This window comes from Gekko japonicus, unplaced genomic scaffold (genome assembly GCF_001447785.1).
Source record: "Gekko japonicus isolate JY-2015 unplaced genomic scaffold, Gekko_japonicus_V1.1 scaffold4, whole genome shotgun sequence".
Classification (NCBI taxonomy): domain Eukaryota; kingdom Metazoa; phylum Chordata; class Lepidosauria; order Squamata; family Gekkonidae; genus Gekko; species Gekko japonicus.
Window position 1 is genome coordinate 3,868,079 of NW_015165234.1, and position 22,348 is coordinate 3,890,426.

The 22,348-nt window shown below is 40.9% G+C and overlaps 1 protein-coding gene across 1 annotated transcript in view; it reads left to right on the plus strand.

Moving 5' to 3' along the window:
* Positions 1-22,348, plus strand: part of ARID2 (AT-rich interaction domain 2) — a 164,179-nt gene that overhangs the window by 98,642 nt on the left and 43,189 nt on the right. Inside the window, exons 6-14 of the mRNA XM_015409772.1 lie at positions 6,935-7,002; positions 10,028-10,094; positions 10,179-10,429; positions 12,514-12,610; positions 12,698-12,907; positions 14,786-14,953; positions 16,211-16,286; positions 17,359-17,493; positions 21,056-21,252. Of these exons, the coding sequence (XP_015265258.1) occupies positions 6,935-7,002; positions 10,028-10,094; positions 10,179-10,429; positions 12,514-12,610; positions 12,698-12,907; positions 14,786-14,953; positions 16,211-16,286; positions 17,359-17,493; positions 21,056-21,252 (1,269 nt within the window). The remainder of the gene's footprint in view (positions 1-6,934; positions 7,003-10,027; positions 10,095-10,178; positions 10,430-12,513; positions 12,611-12,697; positions 12,908-14,785; positions 14,954-16,210; positions 16,287-17,358; positions 17,494-21,055; positions 21,253-22,348) is intronic.

Here is a 22,348-nt window from a genome sequence, read left to right on the forward strand (position 1 = left end):
TTATTAAAACTGATGTCCAGATGACCCAGATCAGTTCTCTTGGAGACAATGGCTGCTTTGGGCAGTAGATTCTATGGCATTATACCCTGCTGAGGTCCCTCCCCACCCAAAATCCTGCCCTCCCCAGGCTCTACCCCTCAAATCTACAGGTATTTCCCAACCCAGAGTTGGCAACCGTGTAATCAGCTATGAAACTACTTTCCAGACCCTTGGAACTCAGAAAACATGGCACAGGAGGAGGTGCATTTCTACCTTAGCTGCCACTGCATAACACCCCCTCCCCCTCAAAAAATAAGTCAGAGGTGTAGAGGACCTTATCTGTTACCATGAGGCCGTCCTCCCATTCTACCCACTTGGGGCAGCAAAATGACTTGAGACAGCCCTGCCTTATAGCTAAGCAGAAGGAAAGAAACATGGCTTGCCTCCCTCCATTTTCCGCTTCCCTCTGCCGCCCCACCAGCCACAGTTGGGACACTCATCTGGAGCTTCCTTCTGGATCCTGTTGTATTTCTTCCCACAACAAGCATTACTCCTAGTCTCAATATAAATGAGAACTGTTATTATTAATTAAACGTCTGAATTGCCCAGTCCCTGCTACTGCAGAGTTCTGAGCGATGTACACATTCAATAAAAACATCAAAGACCATACAATAAAATACATAAACAGCACTAATACAAAAAATCTAAGAAACTCAGATGGCAACTTTCACAATCGTTCCCATTCCGGACTGTCAGCCACTTTGTGGGTGGGGGGAGGGAAGAGGAACAGAGCAAGTCTGGAAAGCAAGGAGAGGGTGCCAGCCAGAATGGAAACCGTTGGTGTCCTCAACCAAAAGCCTGGCTGAACATCTCCGCCTTACAGTCCCTGTTACAGAAAAGTTGTGCTCTTGAAATGCTCGGCATAATTGTCAAATATGTACTATTATATCCTCATACCAGTATCTGCTCTGAGATAGACTAAATTTTATCTTGACCTTTCAATGAAGTCCAAGTAGAACTACTACACTTTGTACATGTAATATTTGGAGGACAATCAACTGCAGCACCATCTTCACTCTAGAAGAAGATTTTAGAAGATTAATTTATTTTAATAATTTATCTTCTACTCCACAGTAAGCAAACTGTGGAAGTGGTTTGCAAAAAGACAAAAGTACATAAAACTTGCTAAAACAATTTTATCACAGCTTCCTAAACTATATTTCATATTGCATCTTCATTTTGCAGCCCAAAGGTCTAGTCTGCAGATTTTAGAATAAGGATAAGAATGTAATGCAATTTCCAACAGGTGTATATAAGATTTCCAGTTTTATATAAGGCTTCTTTTTAGTCTCAGTGTATCACACTGATGAGAAAGCAAGTATAAGCAGAATTGATTTGGGGAAATATCTAGAGCTAACAAAAGGATTTTCTTGCTTGGAGGGGGAGGGCATCTTGACATGGGTGATTCCCCTCTGTCCATCAGCAGGACCAAGATTTTTCCAGATTTCCTGTCTCCTGTGTGAAGTCACCCTCTCTCCTCAGTTTGTTTCCTGTCTTATTAAGGAGGTCGGGCTTCTTTTTGGGGGGGGGGGGGTGTTTGCATGCCTGGAAGTCATGATGACTTCTGATTACCCCTATTGGGGTTTGAATGTTTCAGAGAGATGGCTTGATTGCTTGCCTCTGCATCCTGAGCCTTGGTATTCCTTGGAGGTCCCCCTTCCAGTTACTTAGCTTCTGAGATCTGGTGAGATTGGGCTTACCTGGGCTGTCCGTGTTAGGGCAAGGACATTGGGTTTCTCTAGCATCCTTGCTGAGCAGCTCCTACAATTCAGCAGAAGGCACCTAATATTCCTATTGCTTCACCTGTTTACTTCTAATTTCTTCTGGTTTGGGGGGGGGGTTTGCTGTCAAGTCACAGCTGACTTATGGCAACCCCATGGGGTTTTCAAGGCAAGAGATGTTCAGAGGTGGTTTGCCATTGCCTGCTTCTATGTCACGACCAATGCTCCCTCTAAGCTGTGGAGTCATGTGAGCAAAAATTCTACTTTGTGAGCAACTGGCATTAAAGTTGTGAGCGAGCAATTTGGCTCCTGCAGAAGTTAGTTTGCTCTAGAGCCACCTTCCTGAGCTCATACAAATATGTGTGAACTGGAGGCTCAACATTGGTCACGACCCTTGTATTCCTTGGGTCTCGCTTTCAAATAGTGAACAGGGCCGATCTTGCTTAGCTTCCGAGATCTGATGAGACCGGAATAGCCTGATCTGTCCAGGTAAGGACATTTATTTTATACAGTACCTCAGTTTCTTCCTCAACAAAGCCTTGGATGGCTTCATTTCCAAGGAAGAAGGGGATTCCCTTGTCCTTCTAAAAACTGGAGGAAGAACTACTCCCTGGTGTGGCTTGGTAGCTCTTCTCCATTATCAGGGAATTTGACAAGGCCTCATGTGGTGGACCCAGTGATCCAACGTGGCCAAGGGCAAGCAATACTTCAAGCCCAACATAACCCACATATTTATAGACAGAAGCCTGACACGATTTATGCTCGCCCACAGAGTCAGAAGCTCTGCGGGATTTGATTCCCCCCGGCAACTCATTGGATGAGCTAGTGGGAGACAGGCAAAACAGTCTTTCCGAAGCCATCAATGGGATTGCTCCCCGATGCCCTCTTCACCCCGTTCCAAACTGGCTCCATGGTATTCCCTGGAGTTGAGGCAGATGAAACAGATGCTAAGACGACTAGAGAGAAGATGGCAGTGAAGCTGCAAGATGAAGCTGCAAGAGCATTCTGTAGGTCGTTTATGAAAACCTATGAGATGGCGAAGGCCAATAAGAAGGATTTCTATGCAGCCTCCATCATGTCTGCAGGCTCACGCCCAGCCCAATTATTCAGAATAATTCGATTATTGACTACTTTGCCCCAGGGCATTCCAAATGCTAAGAAAATGACGATTGGCTGTGAGGCATTTGCGAGCCATTTTGCAGATAAAGTCTTGATGCTCCACCATGACCTCCCTGCCACGATACAATAAGGGAACTGGAATCCCCTTGTCCATCTGTGGGTCCAGTTCTGGACCATCTCAGTCTGCTCACCCAGGATGCAGTTGACAAGACCTTGGCACCTATGAAACCTACCACTTGCCCTCTGGATCCTTGCCCATCGTGGCTAATTAAAGCTTGTGGCAATGTGGTAGGGACTCCCTTGAGGAAGATCATCAACTTATCCCTTATCTACGAGGACCTTCCCAGGGAGCTTAAAGGAGGCAGTGGTCCACCCCCTTCTAAAGAAATCATATTAGGACCCTACTGTCTTTCACAACTACCACCCAGTATCCAACTTACCATTTCTAAGGTAGTGGAGAAGGCAGTGGTGACACATCTCCAGGCTTTCTTGGAGGATGCTAACATCCTGGATCCCTCCCAGTCTGGCTTTCACCCTGCTCATGGGATGGAGATGGTATTGGTCGTCTTGATGGATGACCTCCAGAGACATCTAGATTGAGAAGGCTTGGCGCTGCTGATTCTTCTAGATCTGTCAGTGGTGTTCAGTACAGTCAACCATGAACTGTTGACCCACTGCCTCGCCAATGCGGGATACAGGGACTAGCCTTACGGCGGCTGGCCTCCTATCTCCAAGATTGAGGACAGAGAGTGGCACTGTTGGGGGGGAGTTGACTCAGCGGCACTTAATTAAATGTGAGGTGCTTCAGGGAGTGATCCTCTTCCCAATGTTATTCAACATCTATATGGGCCCCCTTGGCTGGATTATTTGGAGGTATGGCCTGGGTTGTCACCAGCACGCGGATGACACCCAGCTCTCTACCAATGGATGGCCACCCAGACTCCACCTCTGAATGCCTGGCCAGGGCATTGCAAGCTGTGTCTGGATGGCTACAACAGAGCAGACTGAAACTGAATCCAATAAAGACGGAGGTCCTGCACTTGGGTCATGGGGGTCTGAAATCGGGTATTAGGCTTTGTGAAGGAGTAGGCCATGTCAGTCCTCCTGTTGTCCATGGATTTCCTTCTTGGCAACTACATACAGCTCTTTCAGTGCTCACTCAACCTCCATTTGAACTTTTGAGAGAAGTTCCACTAAAATGTTTGAAAATGAAGGTCCTGTTTCTAACAGCTGTGACTTCAGCCAGAGGAGTTTTGGAATCAGGCAGTCTATCTACCAGGAAAGGTCTGCCTATTTTTCACAAGGACAAGTAGATCCATCATTCAATCCAAATGTCAGTACTTCCTTCCACTGCTCCCAGTAAATATCATTGTCTTCATTCTGCCCCAAACCATCTCACCTCAAAGAAAAGGAGTGGCACACGCTAGATTTTCACAAAGCCGTAACGATTGACATCAGGCAAACAGCATCAGTTTGTAAAATGTACTCTCTTTGCTTCAGTGAAGCCCATTCAGCAAGGGACAGAAAATGTCTAGGAGCAGCTGTATGTTCGAGGCAGTGCATTTCACACACTTACCAAGGTAGCAAGCTCCAGAATTACAGCTTACTTCACTTGTAATGCTGCCACTAATGCAGCATTGGATGCTGAAGCTTCTGTTGTGGAAATCTGTAAAGTAGCCATATGGTCATCAGTTGACATTTGTTGCACCCTAAAAAATGAATACTCTTGCCTTAGCCGCTGCAGCCTGTAGAAGGAGAGTATTACAGCTAGTGGTGCAGGTGGACTGATTTACCTACCTGACATGGGATACAACTGCTTTTGGATGTTCCATGTCATGATGCCCTCCCCCTCAGAGCACAAAAGAAATATTAGCACTTACCATGAGGGTGTCTTCTGCTCTAAGGAAGGGAGGGCATCTTGTCCCACCCTGATGTGATGGGTGGAGGGGGATAATAAGTTGTTTTTTCCATGTTAATACCTTCTCATTTCCTGTGCTAACACTTTTCCTGTTCTTAAAATGTTGAATAGTTTATTTAGTATTTTAGTATAGATACTGCTTTCAGAGTTACTGAACTGAGGAAAGTGGGTAACTCAGCCCAGGAGACAGGAAATCTGGAAGAACTTTAGTCCTGCCTCCTTGATGACAGATGGGAATCACCCGTGTCAAGATGCCATCCCTTCCTCAGAACAGAAGGAACCCTCATATTTTTATTTAATAAACCATTTATTTTAACAAATAAAGTTTACAGTCATATAACAGTAAGGAGCAATATCAATGAGCAGTACATAAAGTGTTAACCGATTACAGGTATAACAAGTTTTTCATATAAATTTTCATTAGACATATCAACTGTTGTCTTTATTCATGAACAGTACTTATTTAACAAACAATCTCTAAACTGTTCAGCATTACTTAATCAATTTTCAAAAGTACATCATTTCGCTAAAATATGGGTTATTGGGCAAGACACCATTTTCTGTTAAGTATTCAATCACTGGATACCAGATCTCCACAAATTTTGAGGATGTATTTTCCTGTGTGTTTAAGGTATTATTTTGCATTATCTTTCATAATACAAAAATTACAAAATCCTAATAAAAAAGAAGGAACCCTCATGATAAGTGCCAAGGTTCCTTTTTGGTGCTGGCTCCATCCTCTAAAAATACTAGGTAGAGATGGCAAAGTTGCACTTTCTGCTCAGTTGTTTGACTGTCAAAGTGGAGATATTGTGAAGAACTTCTGCATGACCTAGGCCTGTTCTAAAACAACCCAACCCTTTTCAGTTTTTGTTGAGGAACCATTCTCCTTTCATTTTTTAAAAATCTTGTCTTTTGGGGCATTTCCCCCTTTCATTTTTGTTCCTTAGCCTCAAGAGAGGCTAAATTTAGTCATTCTGGTAGATGTTTTTCCAATACCCCTTTCAAAATGAGAAGAAACCAAGGTGCCTAAACAACTCTTTTGTGTACATGTCCTAGGATTTCTGTGCCCCATGGCTATCTGTCCCTTTATGGCTTAGAGCAGGGATCCTTAATGTGCTATCTGTGGACACCATGACGCCCGTCAACACCTTTTCTGGTGCCCACCAAGTGTTTTTAGAAAGTGGGTAGGAGCAGGTAGGGCTCTTGATCAGCAGGACATCTGATTATTCGGGTGAAAATCTAACTCACCATGCAGATTTAATTAATGTCATTTTGGCAGTGGTGGCCACCTCAGTGATGGTTTTATTCTCCCACTCACTCTTACCAATATATTTTTAAAAAATTACTGCTCTTCTCCCCTGCACTTGGGCTTCCTCTTTGTGTGCCCTCCCATGGCATCTGTTGTGGTTGCACTCACTGCTCTGTATTAGAATTCCAAATGTGCCCACAGGTTCAAAAAAGGTCAGGGCCCCCTGGGTTAGAGCCATGTCCTACTTGTTGCGCATCCATCTGTTGATCAATTTCCCATACCTTTTCACCTGTCACATAAATTCATTGCAAGAAACTACTGTTATCTCCAATATTGTATTCATATCAAAATTAGAGAAATGAACAACTTTATGCAAAGAAAGCTAATTTCTTCAAGTGTTCTTTATATAATGTGTTTAAGCACAAAATCAGAGTTTTCATAACAGTTTCACTTTTGTCAGCATCAATTTTTCTTTTGTTGTGGGATTTTGAAAAATTTGTTTATCTTATGGTGTATGTATAATTTTTTAAGGTTGACAAGAAACCATTTTCTACAATTCTAGTTAATTGTAGTCAGATCCATTTAGGCTTAGAATTGTGATTTGCTCAAGGTAAGGGATTTGTTCTTGAAAAGAGAGGACACTTTTCCAATCCTTGTCGTAATCTGTTGCATCCTGATCCAGGTAAAAAAATGCACAGTTCATAACAACTAAAACAACAACGGCACAATTTTACCTCTTCTAATGTACGGTAATGCTGCTGCTACAACAGAGAAGTCATTTAGCTTGGCTTGCTACAATACTGTAAAATTACTTGGTGTTTGAATTTTCTGTCAATGCTTTATGGACAGTCTTTAAGTGTAACTTTAATGCTTTTTAACTCATAGCTTTAGGTTCATTTTCTACAGTATTTGGTGAAGAATGGAAGGAGAAAACGGATAGAGATTTTGTTAAGGTAATCTTAAAAGCTTGTTTGTTTGTTTTTAAAGAGAAGGTTATAAGAAATGTTTTCTGTATACTGGAACTGTACTTGCTTCCCAACAATATATTTTGTCTTAAAACAAAGTAATCTCAAAACTGATATATACACAGAGAGCCCCCAAAGCTTTTAGAGTAAAGGGGCTTGGTAAAAGAGAATGCCAAATAGTATTAGAATGTTAACAGCAGAGTCTTTTGCAAGTTTCTCCAGTAAGTCCATTTATTTCAACATGCTTAGGCTGGAATAACTCTTCAAAGGAATGTGCTGCTTGAAAACTAAGACAAGTGAAAATTGAGTGGATGGGTAATGTCTGTAGGGACACAGTCAGTTTACTAGGTATTGGCAAGGTTTAGAATCTCCTATGTTCTCATCAATACAATTTACAATTATAAAAGCTAGAAAATGCTGTCACCTGTATATACAACTTCAGCTGAGCTCCATCTGACCACCTTGTTCATAGAAATCAGCCTTTTTTTCTTGACAGATCCAGTGTTCATGGTAAGCAGTTGTGTACTGTTAATTGTACATTCAGATTGCAATGCTGCACACTAATGCTGAAAAACTGAAATTCGTGTGTAAGATTTTGATCTTTGCTTGTGATAAATACAAATGTATTATGAGCCCTGTAACCTGTTTCTAAAGAATGAATGTTTCAACTAGCCTTGTTGATGAGATTTGCCCACTAGAGGGCAGAATCTGCTATATGAATAGACCAGCAAAACAAGATGAGCTAAAGCTTCTGTTTTGTGTGGGAGAATTGTTCATTAGTTTACATTTTACAAAAAAATTGATTAATTATGATATGTAGCACAGATTGGTTGTGTTATATATGGTGATGGCTTTATGGAATCAGTGCAAAATTTAACAAACATTTCCCTAACCAGTCTTTAGAGAATAAGGATAATGAAACAAATTTGGTCTGCTTGTATAATTCCGGTTTAATTTAACTGGTAGAGGAATAGTAAAACTAAGACAAATTTTCCATATATCATTATTTGCTAAACTTGTCAGGCAATCAGCTATTGATAATTTGTAATAAATCATTTTCACAGAAGGAGCAAGTCAAAAGTGATAAAATAAGAATTAAATATAAATAGAAGAATAGAGATGCACTGTTAATAACAAACTGTATTTGTCACCAATAATTTTCCTGTGATTTGTCTTGGAAATACTGGTGTACTGAAATGAGGTGTGGGTGGAAACACATTTTCTTAAATGCTTATAGTAATGTCAGCATAAAACCACTTTCAGCTGACCAGCTCCAGAGGAGTAGTCATATTATTGCACTGTAGCTGAAAGAGCAAGAAGATTTGAATGGTGCTATAAGACTAGCATATTTTTTGTGAGATGGAACCCTCTTCATCAGATGTACGAAGTGTTAAAACACAGACACATGCACATATACACAGAGACACAAATAAAAGGAAACAGAAGCAGGAGTCAGTACAGTGGGATTCCATAAGACCTGGCATTTTAGGAAATGTCTGTATTATGATACAGCAAGAAGTGCAGATGAAAACATACTGTAGTCAAAAGAGCAAACAGTCCAAGGAGATGTGTTAGAACAAAGATCTCATTACTCTCCATACAGGATTATTCAGGAGAATGGGAAGTCAGTCTAAATATCCCACACCTCTGTCCATCCCTCCCCTTCTGTTTACCTGAGGAACACAAGCTCAGTGAGGTGAAGGATGAATGGGAATATAACCTGGCATGCCAAGGTTATTGGGAGACAGGGGGAATGGTATGGGATGGGCTTCATTGTGCGCTTTGGAACAATTGGTTCCCCATATTGTTTAGGGTTGTCAGGAAGGCCACAGATTGTTACCTAGATGTGCATGTGGAAGGGTACCAAATTATAATTTGTTTGGTTGATTACATCAGTTCAGATCATTGTGTCTGAGGTATACATGTGGTTGCTTAGTCTTAAACTTGAACAGTGCGGTTAAAGTGTTATTCTTTTTTAAAAAGAAGCTTAGATGCATTCCAAAGTTCTTTTTCTAAGTGTTACATTGTATGTAGCATCATGGTACAAGCGAAAAGGTATTTCAAGACTACCAGTTGGTATCACTGAGTCTAAAAATATCTGTATGGTGTAAATCATTGTTTTCCTTCTGTTAATTGATGGAGTGATCCTGCAAGTTATATAGCAGTTAGGTTTAAATAAGGGAACATACTAAGCTGATTGTAGAAGTATTATTTCCACTGCTATATTTTTTATAAGTAATAAAGAGTTTATGGCTCATGGCCATTTCAATTGTTTTGCTATATATCCTTACTTACCCTTGATTTTTAAATTAATGGAAGAGGGCTTAAAATTGGGGGGGGGGTTGCTTCTTTCCCTTCGTACCAAGTGTGAATCAGTACCATTTTCTTGCCATGATACTTGCAGTGATACTGAACTGGTTCCAGCTATTCACTTCTGTTAAGTGAGATGTCTCCCTCTCGTAGAACAAGCCTTCTTCCTTTCTAGCAAGGCTCCTCTTATAGCTGAAGGAGTTTGTGGATCAGAGACAATGAATGCAGACTCCATTTGAAAATGGAAGGAAAATGTTTTGAATGTTGGTGTCAATGGGACAACACTTCTTAAAACATTTAATGATTTTGAGTGTATGGTTGTAATGAAATAAAATAGCATTGTTACGTTGGGCAGAAAATATTAAAGAGAATAGTCAAGAGCTAGGAGTGCCAACATCTTGGCTCAAAAGCAGGATGCAGTTTTAAGTGAAAAGGGCACAGAACAGAGTAGTTTGGGAAGTGCACAATTCTGTTAACTGCACAACTGCTAAAAATTTCTGTAGCCTTGCTGCTATTAAGGATGAGGAACCTTTAGCTGCTCATCAAAATGCATTCTATCTTTAATGCCATGTCTTTTGCTGTATAACTAAGATATTGTAAATGACACTCCCATTACTGCCCAGTGGATTTTTCAGTTGTGAAAAATACTTTGTTAGAGGAAATTTTTTAGAAAATCAATATGTATGTTTCTAATTATGTTTAGTTTTGGAAGGATATTGTTGAAGATAATGAAGTACGTGACCTTATTGCTGACAGAAACAAATCTCAAGGTGAGTTATCTTGAATAAGCATTTGATTGTATCTGGTATATCTAAAGCAAAAATGATTAAAGTTGAACACTTTATCTTTTATAGACACTCAATCAGAAGACTGGATATGGGAGTCTTTATTTCATCCACCACGCAAGTTGGGCATTAATGATATTGAAGGACAGCGGGTTCTCCAGATTGCAGTGATTTTACGAAATCTTTCCTTTGAGGAGGGGAATGTTAAGCTGTTGGCAGCTAATCGTACTTGTCTTCGTTTCCTGTTACTCTCTGCTCACAGTCATTTTATTTCTTTAAGACAGTTGGGGCTTGACACGTTAGGAAACATTGCAGCAGAGGTAAGAAACAAATGTGAAAGATACTACCTTCCTAAACCTCTAAACTGGCATGAGCTTGGGTTTTAAAATCAGGGAATTATCATGGGAAAAGCAAACGAGGAAATGTAGGGGTTTTCCCCAGGATATCTTGGATTTTAAAATATCTCTTCAAAGTGTTCAATGACAATGGGTTGATCCAAACTTCCAGAAGGGAATGAGTTGGTGGAAGTAGATCTTCCTTAGCAGCCTGTGTGCCCCACCCCAAGCCATTGCTGAGCATTGAGGTTGCTGTTCTTGTGTTAGGGGAGGGCTCTCGCCCATTTCCTTCCTATTCCTACAGCTCTTCATGCTTTCTGGCATATTGCTCAGGACACTGTTTCAGCAGCAGTTTTTGGGGGGCACAGGGAGTTGCTGGGAAGGTAGGGAAGATCGTCTTCATTGATGTCTCATCCTAATATGTTTTTATGGGTGTTTTTGTTCTCTGAACACTATCCATTATGTTGCAGTGCCTTTCATGATCTGTACTTGTGTGCTTTCTTGAGGATGGCATTGAATACCCCTGTTGGTTGCAAGGATGAATTAAAAATTAAAGTAAGCAAAATAAAGTGTGTGTGTATACACACACACTTGAATTTTTAATTCATCCTTGCAATTCTAAGAAGTTATACCCTTCTAAGACCATTGATTCCACTCAACTTAGAAGGGTGTAGTTCTGTTTAGGATTGGATTTTAAGATTCATCTAACCATACCAAAAATACTGTATTTGGTCAGGAAGGAAAAAAAGGGGGAAAGATACCTGTCTGAGATCATTCCCAAGGTATAAATTAAATGTATGCTCATGCTCTTAACTACATTCAGGCAATGTCTTTTTAAAAACATTACTGTAGCGCCCTGACCTGGATAACCCAGGCAAGCCCAATCTCGTCATATCTTTTAAGCTAAGCAGGGTGACCCTGGCAAGTATTTGAATGGGAAACCTCCAAAGAATACCAGGGCCAGGAGGCAGAGGCAAACTATGAAGCCACTTCTCTGAATGTCCTCCATGCCCCAGTAGGAGTCGCCAGAGGTTGCTATGACTTCCTGGCATGGGCACGCACGCACACATGCAAAAATATTTTTAAAAAATTACTGTAGCAAATAGTAAAGTAACTAACTTCCATGCCAATTTCAGGAGCAGCAAAATGAGTCTCTATGTATTTGGGATCACTCCAGGCATGCAGAATAACGATTTTGTAAATTAAAAGGTGGGGGATGGGGTAAGCCTTGTATTGATAAACCTGATAAATACTGAATATGCTTCAGGAGCACAGAATGTTGAGTGATGGAAAAGGAAGGTGAGGGGGAAATTAGCCTGCTAAGGCCTTTGAAAACCTGTAGAATCCTTGCCGGAGATATTGTAGGGAATAGGTGAGGATTTTAAAAGTGTTTTTCCCTCCTGTGATTCCTAGCAGGCCCCCAGCTTATAATACCTTTTGCTAAAATCAAAAGCTGCACATTGATGATAGCGGGAATCAGAGACCATTCAGGATTAACTACTATTCTGCAAGCTTGCTCCCATTATGCACTTAGCTCTTAATGCGATGAAAAATTATGTGGCTGTCCCATACTGCCTTTGTGGTGCATTTGAAAAGGGCACTGCACCCAGCTATTTCTGTTCAGAGGATAAAGGTAATTTCCTCAAATTCTGGAATTGTCCATTTAATGCTTATTTCCCTTGGGATCTTAAAGAAGTACAGGTGGATCTTCCACTAATAGCCACAGCTTGTGTCATCCAGAGCTAAAATGCTAAACATAAATAGTTATAGATTTCAGTCCTGTACATTTCTTTCTTGGAAGTGAGTTGTTGAATAAATATATATTGGACCAGACTGTGAGATACTTTTGCTTTGAAAGTTCATGTGCGACACTGAATTCAACAATGGTTATGTCAGTTAAATGAATAGTAATTCAGTGTTATTAGTAATGAAATCATATTCCAAACAATGTGTAGTATTTGAATATGGAATGGGATTTTTAAATAATTCCAGTAATTATAATTTTATGATGTGAATGATTACATTATAAATATAGAAATCAAGTAAACATTTGATTTTTTTCTCTTCAGCTTCTGTTGGATCCTGTCGATTTCAAAACAACTCATCTAATGTTTCATACCGTTACAAAATGCCTAATGTCGAGGGATAGGTTCTTAAAAATGAGGGGTAAGCTCTTATGTAGTTATTTATTTTCGTTTGAATGGCTAGATAATATTTTCTTTTTGTCTCTTAAATATTCTGTTTATGTTTCAGGCATGGAAATCTTGGGAAATCTTTGTAAAGCTGAGGACAATGGTGTCTTAATTTGTGAATACGTAGATCAGGAATCCTACAAGGAAATCATTTGTCATCTCACTTTGCCTGATGTACTTCTTGTAATATCTGCTCTTGAGGTGCTCTACATGCTCACTGAAATGGGGGAAGTGGCCTGCACAAAAATAGCTAAAGTTGACAAAAGCATAGGTGAGTGAGAAATTTAAATATGCTAACAGTGTCATGGGCTAGGATGCAGAAGTAATATGAAACTGAGAAAATTGCTGCTGTGTGGTCCAGATGGTAGAGAGTTGGGCTTTTATTTAGGAGGACCAAATCCCTCTCATGCTTTTGACTTCTTATACGCATGTGACCATGTCCAAGCCACTGTCTCTCAGCTTCAATTTCCCATTTGTAAAATTGGTTTTCTAGGGCTAGATCCGGGGAAGGAATTTTTGGGAACTTCCCCTTCTTTTTGCAGCTCCCTGCAGAAAGCCCTTTCTTTAGAAGCTACACTTTAGAGACAAGAGACCCTTAGGAACCCAATGTGATACAGCATTGGGTCGGCAGTGGGAAGGGGAGTGTCTACTCTATGCACTTTGAAGCTTTCTTACAGCATACAACTGGTGTGTTGCCCAATATTCTAAAATATCCTCTGAACCTCAGACCTGGCTTTTTAGAGTGCACAGGAGAGTAAGGTTTTCAGAGCAGGTTAAGAGCTTGGTGTTCATGAGCCTTGCCTTGGTCTTTGAAAAGCAGGTTGGTATGATGGCCAGGAGTACCCTTCTATCAGCTGCATGAAAGTGGATTATTTAGCATGTGTGACTGCAGCCTCAGTCAGTCTCGCCATGCTGATCCATGCTTCTGTAACCCCAGGGTTGCATTACTGCAATGTGCTCTATGTAGGGCAGCCCTTGAAGACAACCCCAAAATTACAATTGGTCCAGAATGCAGCAGCCTGACTATTGTCAGGGGCTAGCTGCTAGAAACATATGTTGCCCATTTTGAAGCAGCTACATTGGCTGCTAGTCTGTTTCTGATTTCAATTCAGGGTGCTGATTATGACTTTTAAAGCCCTTCATTGCCTGTGACCCACATAGTTGAAGGACTGCCTCCTTCCGTATGTCCCCGTGCACCAGTTATGATCTACAGTCAGCCATCAGTGAGCTATCCCACCACTTAGGGTGATCCATCTGGTATTGACTAGGTCCGGACCTTTTGTGGAATGGGCTCCCTGAAGGTGTGAGGGGAGCACCCATCTTGGAGATGTTCAGGAGGTGCTGCAAGGATTGCTTGTTTGCCCAGGACTCTTAAAAAAAGAAAGAAACTTTGAGGGGTTTGAATAGCAGGTATGTTTTAAATGGGGGAGGGAGGGAGATATTTGGGGGTTGTTATTTTATTCTGGTTTTAACTGAAAATGTTTAAAACTGTTACTGTAAACCACCTTGAACTATGAGGAAAAGCAGGGTATAAATGTTTAAATAAATAAATAAATAATATCCTTTCCATGAGTAGAACTCTTCTTGCAGTTGTCTGGTTCCAGCCCATAGTGAGCAATTTCACATCATTTCCTCCTAAGCATGAACAGAACCAATACTGTAAAGAACTTAAAATGCAAAATATGATATAAGTGAGAAGTCATAGTAACCTGCATAAGGAACCTGTACATTTGCATTCTTCTTGTCTTAGTATTTAAGTTGTTATAAAAGGAGAGTGATGTGTGATGGGTTGGATCTAGACTAACTTATCATTTCTGCTGACTCCCCTTTCTGCTGCAGACCTCCTCATGACATTCTTCAGGGTCCCATATTCCCCAGGAGCAGCATTTCATGGAGATCAGTGGGCTGAACTGTTTGGTACATAAATAAATAGTTCTTGCTCTAGCTTTACATCACTGAATCTCTTTTGAAGAACAGATAAAGTACAGCAATGCTGGTCTCGGGATCCTTTATTAATCAGATTCATGACTTTGCCTTATTATGCCAAAAATAAGTAATAGAAAAATTACTTTTGATACCATTACATATGAAACTTTAGTGAATGTTTACATCTTTGTTATATACTTATAATTGACTATTAACATTTCAGATACATTAGTGTGTCTGGTCTCAATGGACATCCAGATGTTTGGACCTGATGCACTCAGTGCAGTCAAACTTGTTGAACATCAAAGTACCAGCCACCAAGTGCTATCTGAAATTAGACCACAAGCAGTGGAGCAAGTCCCTGCACAGGCACATGTACCTGCTCCCCCAGGTTAGTATTGCTCAAAGAAAATAGATTTTAATACAGCATGTTATAATCGGTGTCTTTTGCTGTTTAACACCAAATGGCATACGGAAATACATTGAACCTTCTCCATACTTCAGTAGTAGTGGTAGCCAAATATTTGGATATGTTCTGTGAAGCATCTCTTTCCATATAAGTGTTGCCTTAAGAACCACAAGCAGAGGGGGGAAATGTTGATCCCCAAAACTACTTTTTCAAGAGTCATCTGTCTCCAATACTCAATAGAGAAAGTGACTTCAAAACTATGTTCTAGTTATTTAGCCTTTTAAATAAAATTTGCAGACTTTTTAAGATCTTTGTGGTAACTCCTAACCATTGAATAAACATGAAAAAAATATTGCCTGCTACTGGTTATTCAGTCCCTTTCTTCTTACCTTTGCTGTTTTTCTGAGATATTTGTGTTCATAGTCTCATAATAGCAGTAGAAGACTTAACTGTGAAATCTTAATATTTAGCTAGTTCACTTTGCATGAACTTACTCAGTGTGGATTCTTACTACACACAAGACAGAAAGAGCAAACAACCCCCAGAGTATGCATACTTTAATTTTGAGAGCATTGTAAGCATATATATCGGTTCCTTTTTTGGTTATGCGTAATTGGGATCTTTCAATATGTAAAAGAAAATTAGTTTCTTCTTCATGGCCTGTGTGCCTAATGAAAGCCATAGCAGCTGACAGCAACTGAGTAAAGTGATGTGATGTTCCCTTAGATCAATACATGAATTGTGAAGGGGGCAAGAAAATGTGCCAGTTCTGCTCTCCTTGGTATGGGAACAGGAATTCGGAGACTAGTATATGGGTGAAAGGGAGGGCTGGATGAGGCTAATGTGCACAGCTCTCCTGTTGCAATCATGGATTAGGCACCACAGTGTCTGTACACAAGAGGAGGGAGCTTAATTGAGCTCTGTGCAGATTCCTCTGCATAAGAACAAACCTTGTTCTTAAGTTTGTAATGGAATGAAGGATTCCTACTATCTGTGGCATTTCCATATTTAACTAGAGTCAATAACAACCAAAGTAAACTTACTTTCCAAGCTTGTTGCCAAGAGGCTTCAGGTGCTTTTGCTGATAAGTGGAATTCAGAATTCAATAACTTCCTCAGTCTTTCAGAAAGAATTGATGAGACTTACAGGTATTTGTAGACCACTGTACTATAAGAAAATTTTTTTGAAAACATACGTTGCTAAAATCCTTGATCCCTGATTTGTATTTCTTTTCCATAGCATCAAGAGCAGCACAACATGTTGCTCCACCACCAGGGATAGTAGAAATAGACAGTGAAAAATTTGCATGCCAATGGTAAGCACATAATTCTATTAAAACATTTAATTGGTGAAGGATTAATGTCTCCATATCTCCCACATAATCATCTGGTTTGTTTTGTTCCTTACAAAAGCAAAAATGTTAAAACTTTGTTTTGGAGAAATATTATACAGTTAATTTGAACATTCACTGTATAGTTGAGAATTATTCATCAGCTTTTATCATTTTGCTTAACTTTCATATAAAAGTATGGATCTAGGATACAGTCCTGGCAGAGAAACTTATTTAAGTCCTCTGTTTTAATATTCTTGTTCATAATACTTGATTCTGTTCTCAAGAGCAGCTTGGTGACATTCCTTTGCATTTTAATTACACCATTTTAGTGAGAGCAAAAAGGATTAAATCCTATGTTCACAACACGGGTTTTCATTTTCACCATGCTCTAAGAGGGAAATGAAATGTTGTTCCTTTCTGTTCAAATGAGTTCCATTCAGTGCCTGAATGCTTTCTTGAACATAAACATTTTCAGGCATTGTGTTAGGTTAACCAGATTTGTACATTATTCAGTAGTCATCTGTAAGTTTTCTAATAAAGGCCGGTTTGCAAATATTTATATTGATGAATCATAGATTAAATCAGTATTTTTGTCAGTTCACCTTTATGTGAAATACTTAATCTCAACCTATAGCACATTGAATCAACTCTGTACTATCCTGAGTTACAGTCATGGTTAATTTAGGATACAATATACATAATTACTCTGAATTAATAAGAAATTTGTATATTCTTACCCAAGTGGTGGTATAGGCACAGCCATCAATACTGTTTGCTGAACATTCTACCCGTTTGACTCAGAACCCTTCTAAAGTAGTATTGGAGCTATAGGGAGGACCTTTTGTACAATACAATGGCATGACCCAGGAGGCTTAGCTAGTGCCACACGTAAACTGAGACTGCACCCTAGAATGCATCCAGAATCCATTGTGGTGTTCAGGGATTTCATGATAGTCTAAATGGCTCATCGAGTTAAGGTTCTAGAGCTAAAAATAGTTGCAAGTAGTCAACATTAAAATCTTGTTTATTTAGTGTTACCCGTTTCTCTTATTAGGTTGAATGCCCATTTTGAGGTGAATCCAGATTGTTCAGTCTCCCGAGCTGAAATGTACTCTGAATACCTCTCCACCTGCAGCAAATTAGCACGAGGTGGAATTCTAACATCAACTGGATTTTATAAATGTCTTCGGTAAGATAAAACTTAGTTCTGCAATAAGATACATCATGGGATTATGTATGGTTCTGCAGTTTATACTGATTGCCAGCTTCAGACTTAAGGGGAAAGTATACTGTGTGTATGATTTAGACATAAAACTTTTGTTAATATGTCATTTTCTTGTTTATTTCTTTTTTCAAGGGCTATATGAACATTCAGTATAAGTTTCTGTTTTGTGCTTTTCCTTTCTATCTTCTGATAAATAAAACAATCTCTTTTTAGCCAACAGTGTGCAAGTGCTTCCTTTGAGCCTGTAAATTTAAGGCAGCCCTATGATGCAAACATCTTATTTTGCTGAGACATCTAAAATGGGCTACATTTGTATAAAGTGCTTTTTATCCTTGAAGCCCTTAGATTTTGTCCTTAAATAGCAATAATAAAATTCTGTAGTGCAGCATAAAACCATTTATACATACTCTGTTTCTTTTTGGAGATAGTTCATATTAAAAAATCGAATTTATTCATTGCCCTAATCTCAGTTTCAAAAATATCTGAGCAAAGTTAATGGGCCCATAGATTTAATTAATTACACCCCAGTTTTCTTCCCAATGGGGACCCAAAGCAGCTTATGACATTGCTTTCTCCTGCTCCATTCTGTCTTCACAACAACAGCCTTGTAAGATTGGGTAGAATGAGAGAGTCTGTCAAGCCCAAGAGCTTCCAAGGCAGAGTGGGGATTCAAATCTGCCTCCATTCTTGAGGACTGGAAGGTAGCTAATGTCACTCCCATCTTTAAAAAGGGTTCCAGAGGAGATCCGGGAAATTACAGGCCAGTCAGTCTGACGTCGATACCGGGTAAATTGGTGGAAACCATTATTAAGGAAAGAATTAGTAGGCACATAGATGAACAAAACCTATTGAGGCAGACTCAACATGGGTTCTGTAAGGGAAGATCTTGTCTCACTAACCTGTTAGTGTTCTTTGAGGGGGTGAACAAACATGTGGACAAGGGGGATCCAATAGATATTGTTTACCTTGACTTCCAGAAAGCTTTTGATAAAGTTCCTCATCAAAGGCTCCTAAGTAAGCTCAAAAATCATGGGATAGAAGGACAAGTCCTTTTATGGATCAAAAACTGGCTAATTCATAGAAAACAGAGAGTGAGTATAAATGGGCAGTTCTCTCAGTGGAGGGGGGTAAGCAGTGGGGTACCGCAGGGATCAGTACTTGGTCCACTGCTTTTTAACTTGTTCATTAATGATTTGGAGTTGGGAGTAAGCAGTGAAGTGGCTAAATTTGCGGATGATACAAAGTTGTTCAGGGTGGTGAAAACCAGTGAGGATTGTGAGGCACTCCAAAGGGATCTGTCAATTTTGGGCGAGTGGGCGTCAACATGGCAAATGGGGTTCAATGTGGCCAAGTGCAAGGTGATGCACATTGGAGCCAAAAATCCTAACTATAAATACACGTTGATGGGGTCTGAACTGGCAGAGACTGATCAAGAGAGAGATCTTGGAGTTGTAGTAGATAACTCACTGAAAATGTCGAGACAGTGTGTGACTGCAATAAAAAAGGCCAATGCTATGCTGGGGATTATTAGGAAGGGTATTGAAAACAGATCAGCCAATATCATAATGCCCCTATATAAATCAATGGTGCGACCTCATTTGGAATACTGTGTGTAGTTCTGGTCACCACACCTTAAAAAGAATATTATAGCTTTGGAATAAGTGCAGAAAAGGGCAACTTGAATGATAAAAGGAACACTTTCCCTATGAGGAAAGGTTAAAGCGCCTAGGGCTCTTTAGCTTGGAGAAATGACGACTGAGGGGTGACATGATTGAGTTTTATAAGATTATGCATGGGATTAAGCAGGTAGAGAAAGAGGTACTTTTCTCCCTTTCTCACAATACAAGAACTCGTGGGCACTCCATGAAATTGCTGAGCGGTCGGGTTACAATGGATAAAAGGAAGTACTTCTTCACCCAAAGAGTGATTAACACATGGAATTCACTGCCACAGGAGGTGGTGGCTACAAGCATGGATGGCTTCAAGAACGAATTAGATAAGCATATGGAGCAGAGGTCCATCAGTGGCTATTAGCCACAAGGTATAGTTAGGGGCCCTGGGGCAAGTGATGCTCTGTCTTCTTGGTGCTTGGGGGGGGGGTCAACAGTGGGAGGGCTTCTGATGTCCTGGCCCCACTGCTGGACCTCCTGATGGCACCTGGTATTTTTGGCCACTGTGTGACAGAGTGTTGGACTGGATGGGCCTTTGGCCTGATCCAGCCTTGGCGTCTCTTATGTTCTTATGTTCTAAACCAGGTTCTCCCAGGTCCTAATCAGACACTATACCAGGGGTCATCACTGTTTTGCTTCCAGTTTATTGTCTTACTCTCACCATTCTCATGTACACTGCTGCCCTCCTCTCGTAACTGTTCTATACCAGTTTTTTGCCCATGCCCATACTTTTGTGATGCTGACATGTAAGCTAAAAGTTACTGGACTCAGCATCCTTTTCTGGGAATAACTGATATAATCACCATTTTCAAAACCCTCCTTTTTGACAGGACATTGAGACATCCAACCATTGCCTCCAGAAGTAGCATCCTTAATGGATAAAGGTTACAACAATATTTAGATCATACAAGCTGGACATCCATGAAACTTGAATGGGCCATGTTGCTCAGGATAGCTCCCTCCCTTTCTCTTTCTTTCCATCCTAATCCTGTGGTGCTCCCTGCATTTGCCCACTCTTTCTCTCTTTGCTGTCCCCCTCCCTTCCTCCCCCCCTCTCTTTTCCCCTAGGCTTTGCTCCTCCTTTTTTTTACCCCTTCCTTCTCCCTCTTTTTTTCTAGGCCCCCCATGTGTCTTTCTATGGTTTCTTTCTTTGCAGCCTTTCTCTACCCACCCCATTTTTCATTTCTGTTTCTTGTTTCCAGGCTCCCTCCCCAAGTCTTCTGCACTCTGTGTTTATCTTCCTAGACTTTTCTCTGCATTGCCCCACTTACCACTTAGTGTTCGTCTCCCAACTGTTGGGATTGCCCCCCCTCTCTCCCCCCCCCCCCTCTCTCCTTCCTCTCTCTCTCTCTCTCTCCCTCCTTCCTCTCTCTCTCTCCTTCCTCTCTCTCCTTCCTCTCTCTCCTTCCCCCCCCTCTCTCTCTCTAACTACTTGTATTTTTCTGCAAATCTGGGGGCTCCCCTCAATTCTGTAGAAATGTGCCTCACCTCTGTATATGGCATTATTAAGCTACACTTTTGGCCATGTTCAAAATTAAATATAACAAGTGGGGAACCCACATAGACTTTTGTCACATAATTTTTCCTTGTATCTCCTTCTTCTCCTCCTGGCAACCCCCATATCTTCCTCTCCTCTATTCCTAGTAGGAGGGAGGGGAGCAAGAGCAAACTGGAAGGACATAGCAGAAAGATTATGTAGAAAGATCAGACTTGTCTGTTCATATGTCCATTTAAGTATCCATAAATGGGATCATGTTGAAAATTAGATATGTTGATGGTGATAAGAAGCTGGTGTTAGAAGTCTAGAATTGGTATGTTGTTGCTGCCAATAATATGTATTTGCTTGTCTTTAACAGAACTGTCTTTCCAAATCATTCAGTGAAGAGAGTAGAGGATCCACATAACAATGGGCAGGCACATATTCATGTGGTAGGAGTAAAAAGGAGGGCTATACCACTCCCTATTCAGATGTACTATCAGCAACAGCCTTCTTCAGCTCCTGTCCTCCGGGTTGATTCTGTTCCTGATGTATCTCCGTCTCCTTCACCAGCAGGTATTTTTTATTGTGAATATTGCATGGTGTGTGATCATAAATTCTGACTGCTACAGCACTGGTTAACATACTGGCCCAGCAGAACAAGTGTTAGACTCACATTCCTTTTACCTCCACACTACATGTGTGAGTGTGGTATAGGATTGGGCATGTATGGCCTTTCTGTTACAAAGCCTGGTAAATAGATCAGACAGGCATGTACACACCTGATGGTACAAAGTACTCATGCAGGGCGTGGGGATTGTGGGTCATTTTCTGCTTAATGTACAGTGTCTGTTGTTGGGCCAATGCATGAACTAGCTCCCAATATAATGCAGTATTTCATCAATTATTTGTCTGGATGGGGGTGTTTATGTTTAGTTTCCGAAGTTATATCATAGTTCTGATGAAGCCCAAAAGCACCTGCTTATGCATGTGGTTGGGGCAAAATGGGCTGCAGAGAACCATAAAAGAATAAAGAGGGAATGCACTGATCTTCTTCGTGGTCTCTGTGCATCACACCCTTGGGATATACTGCGCCTGCGCTGACCTTCTCGGTACCGGTAGCTAGCAAAAAGGGATTTTCGCGCCTCTCCCAGGTCACGCACCGGCTCCACTGCGCATGACCAAGGAGGGGCACGCAGATCCCGCCAGTTTTCTGACCGCCGCACTGGTAGGACGCCTTCTGCTTCGGTCTGTTAAGTACCAAACTTTTTCTGCTAAACTTGCGTTTAGTTAGTTTCCTTTTCTTTATTTTTGTAGTTAGCAAATTTTTCTTCGGTGTGTTTGTTTTTCGTCTTTACGTTTCCCCTCCGCTGGCCTATGGCCCCGCGGTGGGGTTGTTTCAAACGGTGTAAGACTTGCGGCCTTAAAATATCCCCCACCGACGGGCATTCGCTTTGCCTCATCTGTTTAGGGGAGTCGCACTGTGTTTCTAAGTGCGGACATTGCCAGAAGTTTTCGAACCAGACGAGAAAAAACAGGGCAGCTCGTCTGCACTTGGCTTTGATGGAGAAGGCACTATCTCCACAGTCCTCTTCACCGTTGGACACGTCCGGACACGCCTCGATGTCCACCCTGGCTGCGGACACTTGTCCTCCCGTTTCGGGAACATCGA